General features: G+C 42.6%; 1 protein-coding gene across 1 annotated transcript; it reads right to left on the minus strand.

Annotated features, from left to right (window-relative positions):
• Positions 1 to 1,449: 1,449 nt before the first annotated feature.
• LOC133767272 (gamma-crystallin A) lies at positions 1,450 to 3,530 on the minus strand. Its single transcript, XM_062201681.1, has 3 exons — positions 3,522 to 3,530; positions 3,180 to 3,422; positions 1,450 to 1,722 (listed from the first exon to the last, which is right to left on the minus strand). Exons 1-3 carry the CDS (start codon positions 3,528 to 3,530, stop codon positions 1,450 to 1,452), a joined length of 525 nt encoding a protein of 174 aa, XP_062057665.1.
• Positions 3,531 to 10,866: the final 7,336 nt, after the last annotated feature.

Below are 10,866 nucleotides of genomic sequence, written 5' to 3' on the forward strand. Positions count from 1 at the left end.
CATCGCGTTCCAAGCCAAACTAGGGGCCCTGGCGATGAGGGACTGGAGGCCGTCTCCCTGGGGAAACTGTTCAGCCTCCAGCGGAGAGCACCAAGAAACACAAGGATATATACCCCAGGCCCCATACAGATAACATTCATTGTGTGCAATCATGCATAGCACAGGAACAAAACAAGTTTACAAGGTAGCAAAGTTCAGGGTACAAGCTCTGCTGATAGAGCAAAGAACATCATACACCTTCATCAGAAGTCACATCCTGCCTGCAGGAATGTGTCTTGTGCCTTCAGAACAATAAGCACAGGAAACAGGATTAGATAAGGGACAGCCTCAGTCTGCTGCATCTCATGTCGGGCCAGGGCACTAGCCCCGACAACTTACATTGGTATAATAGCTTAAAAGTGATACAGTGTGTTCATAATCTTTTCCTCTCTTTTCATCATAATTGTCCTGGGAGTTTATTATCACGTTAGTTTTTATTGATCATTGGGCACAGAGAAGAGAAGAAATGACTTGTTTAATGAAGTAAGCTTATAAATGGGTAACCAGCTCTCCTGGTTTCCCTGAAACTAAAGGCTAGGGTGGAAGACTTTTAGTGCTAACGCTGGGAGAGTCCCTGGAAGAGGGCGGCTGAGCTGGTCTCTCTACAAGTAAGTAGCAGAGGTAGCATAAGCGATCAGGCAGTCTAGGATGGGCTTTTGGCCGAGTGGTTAAGACAGCAGTTGAGATGCCTCTGTTCCACATTGGGAGTGCCTGGGCTTGCTTCTTGGTTCCAGTTCCCAACTCCGGCTCAAATAATTGGGTCTCTGCCACTCAAGTGGGAGAGCTGGATTGAGTGAGTTCCCTCCTCCTGACTTCAGTCTCAGCCCAGCCCTTGCAGTTGTGGGCATTTGGAGAGTGGGCATATGGATGGGAGCTCTCCCTCTGTGTCTCTGCCTTTGAAACAAATCAATCTGAAGATTAAACAGAAATCATGCTGTTTAACTTTTGTTGACACTTTTAACACCAAGCAGGCTAGATCTTTTCTACTTTGAAAATTCTCCTCTCTTCATCTGTCTTTTTTTGTCTGATCTGATCTTCAGCGACCCTAATCCCTTCAGCAATGCCCTGTCTTTGGTACCCCAGCCACAGGTAGGTTCTACATTCTCTCCCTTCTATGGGTTCTATTAGTTGTTTATTATGTTCTTCTCTCTCCTTCAGACTGTAGGTCATGGGAGGCAGAAACAGTCTGCCTCTTTTCTATGACAGCAGTGAATACTCTATAGATACAGTTGTCTGAGCAACAGAAATTGAAGGAAAATTCAAAACACCTTCAGGATCACGGGAGTTGGTTGGGGTCACCGCTTACTAAAATTCAACTATTATTAAAGATAAACAAGAGCCACTGAGTGCCAGGAACATGATTTGTGTGTTTATTGCATTTTCTATTGTGGATCACAAGAAAAGCACAGTCTAGTACAAGTCAATGACCCGTCTCAGAGAGCCGACTTTGGCATCCATGGCCCCCCAGTCGTGGTACCGCCTGTAGTCTCCCGGTCTGAGCAGGTACTGCCGCCCCCGGTAGTTGGGCATCTCGTAGAGGACCCAGCAGCCCTCCAGCACGTGGAGAGAGAAGATCTCATTGAGGCGGAAGCGGTCGTGGATGCAGGGGCAGTCCTCAGTGAGCTCGTGTACAAGACCCCGGTAGTCATCTCTCTCGTACAGCCTTAGCCTGTGAGAGCTGGTCTGTCGTGACAGCAAACACAAGAAGAATTAATGGTGTGCATCCCTGGGGTCAACAAAAGTGACCTCATTAACCTGCATCCACAGGAAGCTCGGCTTTCAGTGTCCTGTAAAATATGCTTCCTCCTTAATCCCACTCCTTACGTTGTTGTTCTAGCCAATCAGGAGGAGTGTTGAAATGAAGCTGCCCTGGTCAGTGATCTGGAAATCTAATTGAAGAAACAAACACTGAAATACAGAGAGTGGAAGCATTTCCTTCGTCAGCAACCGTCTCTCACAACCTAGTTAGTGAGGCTGCTGGAGGATTTTCACTCCTGTTTCCAGATTCCCTGTCATCGAGACCTATCAGGATTACCTCTAAGTCACTTTGGCACTTGTAATTTTCCATGGTTTGTATTTACTCTGAGTCTACACACCTTTTCAAATGATGTTTTGCTAAACCATTTGGACTTTTTGAGTTTTTTCTTATCCCAAAGAAATATGTTTTTGCACATCTACAAATTGTTCTAGTCTAAATTTGATTTCAGGCCCGAACCTCCTGCTCAATTTGGTGCCATCAGAAAGCATAAACACACATTCTGCCTGATAAAAAAAGATGAAGCTGCACTTTGGTGAGGACTGTGATCTGTGCATCCTGATCAATGACCTGTCTCTGATATTCTTGTAAGAAACTGGCTGATATTGACTCTTGGGGAATACAAAACCACTTACATGCTGAGATGTGTTGTTCTAAGTTCCAACTTATTATGTCATAGAATGTTCTGGGAAAACCACCAATGCAGTCAGAATATATTAGACTTGCATTGTTAACCCGTAGCCTGTTAGATTTTTAATCATTAAGAAGGAATTACGTATAGGGCAGGCCTTTGGTGCAGTGGTTGAGATGCTGCTTGGGGAGGCCACCATCCTATATGAGAGCCTGGATTCGAGTCCTGGCTCCACTCCTGATTCCAGCTTCCTGCTCATACACACCCGGAAGGCAACTCATGATTGCTCAAGTAGTTGGGTCCCTGCCAGCCACATGGGAGACCTGGATTGAGATCCCAGCTCCCAGGCATTTGGGGCATGAACCAGCAGATGAGTGCTTTATTTCTTTCTCTCTGTCTCTCTCTACCTGCCCTTTCTCTCAAATAAAATTAAATTAAACTACAATAAGAAAATTGTTATCCAGATAGATATTTTTCTCTACTAACCAAGGTGATTTGAATTTAGAAATTAGGTATCACCTGGATGGTACCAAGTTTAATTTTAAAATTTATAGTGTGATTTCTTGTGTCCTAAAGCAATGTTTATGTCTGCGAGTAAGAAAAATAGGGATGACCATTGATGTTTTTCTCCTTGGAGGCCTTCCTGTCCTCTCTCTACATAAGTTCTAGGCTGGAACAAACTGACTTTTTTAAACAGAAATTAACGGCCATTGGCCACTGCTTTCACACTAGGCAGCTGGAAGCAAGACTCACGTAAGGAATTGCACGGCAGGAACGAATGGAGTCGCTGAAGCCCATCCACTGCTGGTAGTCAGGGTAGTCGCCAGGGCGCAGGAAGTACTGGTGGCCCTGGTAGTTGGGGCGCTCATAGAGCATCCAGCAGCCGCTGTCCACGCGGATGGAGTTGCAGCGGCTGAAGTAGGGCTGCAGGTTGGGGCAGTCGCTGCTGCACTCATAGCAGCGGCCCTGGAAGCCCCGGTCCTCGTAGAAAATGATCTGCAGTGGAAAACAAGGTGACAGCAGAAGTCAGCTGGGTGTTCTGTCCCCCAAGAGTAGACACTCCATAGCCGTGGGATGATGCCTCAATGGGCTTACCTTCCCCATGGCTGTTGATAGTGGGTGTTCAGCGTCCACTGTGATGGGGACGAGAGTGGCAGCCAGTATATATAGCAGGACGGCTGCTGCGTTGGCAAGAACAACACAAAAGGGACCTGGGGGTGGTGTGTAAGGGGATTTCTGCGTTCTGTCTGTTTTTCATTTGGGATCATGGGGCAAGGGGCTGCCATTCTTTCTGGCATTTTCGAGTTGTCCTCACTAGCTCCAGTGAAAGGTATTGAAGTCAGCAGAGCCATTATGACCTTGGAGACAAAGGGCGCACTTCTCATCCTATGCAGCACTCTAGAAATACATTACATGCCCTGCATTGTGCAATGTTTGCCTATGGAAACTGCTGAGATGGAGCTCGGAGCTTTCATCTGAGGTACACGTGAGACTCATGCGAGTTCCAGGACTGGAAGTGTGAAGAAGCAACTCCAAATCTCAAACGAAAAGCCCTCTAATTGAAACACAGTTACATTTCTTCAGTATGATGTTGCTTTTATTTAAAAAAATCATATTTTTATATAGGAAAGAAAAGATTAGCACTATGTCTACACCAATATGTCAACCATGATAATCAATGAATTGCAAGATTACGGACCCTAATTTTATGTTTTTATCTATTTTTGTTGCTTTTTATTTCCTTAATTTTATAATATATGTTGCCTTCCTGAGATGAATAGTAAAAGCATTGTAAAACTATGACATTGACTTAATGATGGAAAGCAGTTAATTTCGGAAATATGTATATTTCGTCTTGATATTAACATCTCTCTTTGAACTAAAAGTAAAGATATCTCCTGAGAGTCTGTGGAATACTCAAAAGAGTAGGAAAATATACAGGACCCTTTTGCTCCTCTCTCACCTCCACCCTTCTTCCCAGCTTGCTTTCTCTTTTTAAAATTAGCACCACGATTTCCTGTTTTCCCTCCCAAACGTGTCACTGGGGTGACTGCCTGAAGACCTTGTGTGTTGCTGCCATCCTATTGATTCAGAAGCACTATTCAGATTTGCAGGAGCAGAGGATGACCCCAACCCCCAGGTCATCTTTGGATGTAGGAAGGTGAAATCAAGTGTCTTTGTGCTTCAGGCCCAGGCAGGAACTCTATAGAACCACAGCGAGCAGTACACTCACAATGCCGTTTGTGGAAATCCTTGGGCAGCACCCGAGGTTCGTGTACAGAGGGTTAAAGGAGAGGCAGCAATGGCCACAAGGGAAAATGTTCCTTATAACTAGCAGAGCTAAGACAAAAGGAAGCTGGGCAAAACCCCATGAAGTTAGTCAGCTGGCAGCACATGCAGGGATCCCAGGTCACAGACACCGTCTGCGCCTCCCTGCTTGTGCTGCGAGTCTACTGGGCTGTCTCAGTTACAGCCATAAGAAACCAGTGTGCAAAAGGCTGCAAGGGTCTCCCCAGCCACACCTCACATGGGAATACACCACCCTTTTCAGCAGAAGCCAGTGAACTGCACACATGTTTTTGCATGTATTAATGAAATTGTTCTGCAGGAAGAAAGGATACCAGAGCCTTGAGAAAGGTGTCATCTGGATTGACACTCATCTGGCTGAGTTGTTACTACCTACGTGGACAGGCTAAGACATGTGCCTACATTTTGGAAAGGTGCTGAAAAACTAGAATATTTTCTTCTTCTAGTAGTCGTGATATTATAGTGACAGAAAGCCTGCACCCACTTTTCTTTTAATGCTTTATTGAAATGATTTTAAATTTTATCATATGAGAATATAGTGAGGCCACCAGTGACAGGTTTATTTTATTTTGGATTAAAACCTTGGCAAACTGCCACTTACTCTACCACTGTGCAAAATTCAATGCTATACTTTTGTGAAATAGCTCCAAAGCCAGTCTGCTGTGACACAGAAATGCAATGTACTCTGAATTCTCCAATAGTCTTCCAGTCATGATGCAGTAGCATAAGACAGGCACATTTTTTTTCTTTTAACGAAATGCTGCCATGCAATATGCTTCTAAGAGAAGAAAGGTCAACAACAAAAATAACACTTCAGTGCATCCAAAGCAAACTGTAAAGGTAACTGTGCTGGCAAGAGCTGCAGCTTTAAGATGATCTTTCTTGTCTGCTCCCAGAGACTCCATTATGAAGTTCCACGGTACAATTCCAAGTGTTTAAGTGACCTGTAGGGGATAAAGGATAATTTTATATCAATAATATAGCTTGGACACAGACGCTAGCTCTCAATATATAGAAAATTAAAGTCAAATATGTTGGTAGGAAAAAATTTCCATGAACCTGTTCTTATAGATTTGGAAATTGGATTATATTGATCAATGTATGCACTATGTGATCCCATAATGGATCCTGTACAGAAGAAAAAATGCTTTTAAATGATACAGTTGACAAAATTGGTATAGAGAAGGTAGATTACATAGACCTACTAATGTAGATAGTCTAATATGTTTTACTGTTCTTAGGGAATATATACCAAAGTACATAATACTAAAATGATTATATGTATATGTGTATACATATATATTTATATATGTATATGTGTATGTACACATACATACACATATACATACATATGCATGTATGTACATACATATGTACACACACACATATATATATATTCCTTAATGGTTCAGAAAAGATTTTGGAAGTGGAGAGAGAGAAGGATAAAGCAAGTAGAAAAAAAAGAATTGGTGAATCTGGGTAATAGGAATAAGTGAGTTCTTTACCATTCTTGGAACTTTTCTCTAAGTTTGAAATTATTTACAAATAAATAAATAATGAAAGTTACACTTTTGTGACCAACCCTTCTCAAAACAAATCATTCTTTGATCTCTGGGTCAGTTAGGTATCCTGTGTGTAGAGTATAATAATTTGAATTTCTGATACATTGTTTTGAATTTACTCTTAGACTGCCCACTCCTGTCTTGTTTGTATAACACTGAGTTCTTCAGGAATCATAACAAGGAAGCAGTTGTATCTCTGCTTGCTGGGGTCCTGGCACTTCTCCTAGCCCTTGCATGCATTCTAGCTCACTTAACCTTTGTGACAACTCTTTGAGGCAGGTGGTACGATGAATTCTTTTTCCAGATGAGAAACTGCAGCACAGAGATCAAACCCCTCACTCCAGTTGTTAAGTAGGGAGCCAGGATTTAAGAAGATGCTGTTGGGGACCAGCGCTGTGACATAGCAGGTAAAGCTACTGCCTGCAGTGCTGGCATCCATATGGGTGCTGGTTCGAGTCCCGGCTGCTCCACTTCTGATCCAGTTCTCTGCTATGGTCTGAGAAAGCAGTACAGGATGGCCCAATTCCTTGGGCCCCTGCACCCTGGCTCCTGGCTTTGGATCTACCTAGTTCTCGGTCATTGGGACCATCTGGGGAGTGACCCAGCAGATAGAAGACTCTCTCTCTCTCTCTCTCTCGTTGACTCTGCCTTTCTGTAACTTTGCCTTTTAAATAAATAAATAAATCTTTAAAAAAAAAAGATGTTGTTGTCTAACAACAGTACTGTCTTGTACATTCCAAACTGATTTCCTACTAATGTGCCCTGTACTGACACAGTATCCTAGGAAACAGTGATGCTGGTAGTTGGTTTTAAAATAAATGTTTGTCTCTTTATTTGAGAGGGAGAGAGAGAGAGAGAGTGAGAGAGAGAGAGTGAGAGAAAGAGATCCCACAAACTAATTAACTCCCCAACAGCAGAAAGCTGGAATCAAACCAAAGCCAGGGCTTGAATCAGACACTCAGATATGGGATGTGGGTATTGCAAGTGGTGTCTCAACTGCTATGCCTAGTACTCTCCCTGCTCATACTCATTTTGACTAATAAATGAGCAACTTACACCAATATAATAAAAAATTTTAAAACTTTCTAGGAATACTTAGATTTTAGAGAGTAATTTTCCCTTTTCTCTTACTTTATGAAGAAATTCCACAGCTGGAAAATACATAGAAAATTCTGAATAAGGCATTGCTTTATCTTAAGGTTAGCTAAGAGTCATGATACAACATCCACAAGCCATAAAGGAAAAAAAACTAATCAGCTCAAATATATCAAATGAAAAAATTTTCAAACAACAAATGTAAAAGTATATTTTTTCATCTTTTAAATAAAAGATTAATTTCTCTTATGTTAAAAACAGTTCTTAGAAATCAGTACCTGTGGGTTTCAAAAAGCTTAGGGAAGATGGAATTAAATAACAAGTTTAGGAGGTGAGTGTTTGATTTAATGGTTGATGCCTTAGGACATCCACAACCTATATCAGAGTTCCTGGATTCAAGCCCCACCTGTGCTCTAATTTTAGCTTCCTCACACCCTTGGGAGACAGCAGGCAAGTGCTTAAGTTCCTTTCGCATGTGGGAGACCCAGATTGAGTTCTTGGTTTTGGCCCAGCTCAGCTCTAGCTACTGGGGTTATTTGGGAGGTAAATCAGTGGATGGAAGGTCCCTGTCTCTTTTTATCTCTGTCTCTGTCTCTGTCCAGTAAGCTGGATGGGGAGTGGAGCTGGGACCCTAAGCAGTATGAACCACTAAGCCAAATGCCCACTCCAGTGTGGAAAGTTTTTGAAGTCCATGCTTAGTCTTCCCTTTTTTTTTTTTTTCTTTTTTAAAGATTTATTTTTACTTATTTTGAAAGGCAGAATTAGAGAGAGGGTCGGGGAGAGACAGAAAGATCGAGATCTTCCATCTGCTGGCTCATTCCCCAAATGGCTACAATGGCCAGGGCTGTGTCAGGCTGAAGCCAGGAGCCTGGAGTTTCCTCTGGGTGCAGGGGCCCAAGCACTTGGGGCATCTTCTGTTGCTCTCTCAGTATGTTAGCAGGGATTTGGATCAGAAACAGAGCATTGAACTGGCACCCATAGGGGATGCTGGTGTCACAGGTGGCAGCTTAACTTGCTATGCCACAACACTGGCCACTGGTCTTTTCCTAATAAGCATTTTCCATTAATTTTTGAAGGCCCTTCATATGCATGAATTTAAAAATGTTTGCATCAGAATAAATATCACTTACCTCCATTTTCTACAAGCTTTCTATAGCCTCCTCACATTTGTATATTTATATGTATATGTATAGTAAACATTGGAATATCACCAGAAGTGTTAACAAGGTTAGTTCTGAGACATGGGAAAGAGGTGTGGGGAAGAGGGTATTCTTTTACATTTCACTTTATATTTTCTGTATGGTTCGAAAATTTTACTTGTAAGCATATAACCCTATTATTTGTGTTATTTAAAAATTTATTTATTTTCATCTACTTGAGAGGCAGGATGACAGGAAGAGAGGGATTGGGGGCGGGGTTCATCTGCTGGTTCACTCCCCAAATGCCTACAACAGCCAGGGCTGGCCCAGGAGCCTGGAACTCCATTCAGGTCTCTCATGTGGGTGGCAAGGGCTCAAGTAGTTAAACCATTACCTGCTGTCTCCCAGGATGCATTAGCAGGAAGCCAGATCAGAAACAGAGGTGCTGGAACTCTAATTGGCACTCTCAAAGGGAATGCTGGCATCCCACGTGGCAGCTTAACCAACTGTGCTACAATGCCTACTTCACTATTACAAAACTTTAAACTAGTTTTACACACACACAACCCAGGAATTGGAAAAAGGTGCCTGAAATATACAAATAACAGCATGAAAGAAACACCAAATGGATTTTGTGTTGTTGGATTATCTAGAAGGGGCTTGTATGGAAGAGATTCATCTCAGGACTTGGTCCTGTTACAGAATGTTCTTTGTTTCTTTTTTTTTTTTTTTTTTTTTAAGATTTATTTGTTTATTTGAAAGGTAAAGTTACAGAGAGGCAGAGGTAGAGGCACAGAGATAGAGAGAGAGAGTGAGAGAGAGTGAGAGAGAGAGAGAAGTCTTCCATCCGCTAGTTCACTCCCCAGATGGCTGTAATGGCTGGAGGTGAGCCAATCAGAAGCCAGGAGTCAGAGCCAGGAGCTTCTTCCGGGTCTCCCACGTGGGTGCAGGGGCCCAAGGACTTGGGCCATCTTCTACCACTTAACCAGGCCACATCAGAGAACTGGATTAGAAGTGGAGCAGCCGGGACTTGAACTGGCGCTCATATGGGATGCTGGCATGGCAGGTGGCGGCTTTACCCGTTTTGCCACGGTGCTGGCTCTTGGCCTTTGTTCTTCTGACACTCCTGGGCTCACTGGGTTGATTAGTTACAGACCAGCTGGTTCCTGGAAAGGAACCTCTTGATCAGTATACACAGGGCACAGTGTTTGAGAGCGGTCACCCAAGGGCCACCCATTTACTGCCAATCCATTAATCGACAATAGCTACTGAGACTCCACCACCTGCAAAGCACTTTATATGTGAGCAGCAAAATTCACATTTTATTCAATTTGTCTATGAATTTTCTCATACACGTGGGAAATGATAAAGGAATAAAGATCTGGGGCAGCTGTTATGGCACAGCAGGTTAGGCTACTGCCTGGGACACTGATGTCCTAAATGAGCATCAGTTTGAGTCCCAGCTGCTCCACTTCTGATCCATCTCCTTGTTAATGTGCATGGGAACCTGGGAACACAGAAAGATGGCCCAAATGCTTGAGTCCCTGCCACCAACATGGGAGACCTAGCTGGAGTTCCAGGCTCCCAGCTTTGTCCTGGCTCAGCCCTGGCCTTTGCGTTCATTTGGGTAGTGATCCAGCAGATGGAAATTCTCTCTCTCTCTCTCATACTATCTCTCCATGTCACTCTATAACGCTGCCTTTTAAGTAAATAAAACAAATCTTAAAAAAAAAAAAAAAGAAAAGATCTGTTTCCATCAAGAATCCAATCATCTTTAGAGGTTGTGGAAGAAAATACATATGAGACAAAATTTTCTTTTCTTTTTTTTTGTTTTTATCTTTTTACAAAATTTTATTTTAAAAAAAAACCACACTAATTATTGATCATTCAAGCTTGGTTTTCTTTACATTGGGACCACAGGTGAACCTTGGGGTGGGGGCCGTCTATGAACCCCTGTTTCAGGGACCTGCTTTTTCATGATTAAGCCAAAAGTCTAGATTATTGGAGGTCTGTGTGTGCACATTTGGTTGTTTCTGTGCTTTTTTCTGTTGTTACTGTTTTTGACTGTTGTTTTGTTTTTATCTTTAAAGTTTGCTGTCCCAAATGCATAAGAAAAAAGACAACATCTTACTTTAAAAACTTCTTCAGAAATAAAAATATTATGCTACAAAATCTGTACCTGCAAATCTCATCACAGGAAATACCTATGAAAACTCAGTAGAGTGATGACTTCCCAACAGTGCAATTATTCTGGTATTAGAATAACACATACAGAAATCCTGATGCGCCCCCCAATTCAGGCCATTCCTATGGCTGCTATGGGAAAGACACTCTTCT

Source organism: Lepus europaeus, chromosome 1 (genome assembly GCF_033115175.1).
Source record: "Lepus europaeus isolate LE1 chromosome 1, mLepTim1.pri, whole genome shotgun sequence".
In the NCBI taxonomy this organism is placed as follows: Eukaryota; Metazoa; Chordata; class Mammalia; order Lagomorpha; family Leporidae; genus Lepus; species Lepus europaeus.

Excerpts from the sequence above, each read along its gene's own strand:
- LOC133767272 (XM_062201681.1), bottom strand. Across the intron at positions 1,723-3,179 it reads CCTGCCGTGCAATTCCTTAC|ACCAGCTCTCACAGGCTAAG; the intron begins GTGAGTCTTGCT and ends CTGTCACGACAG.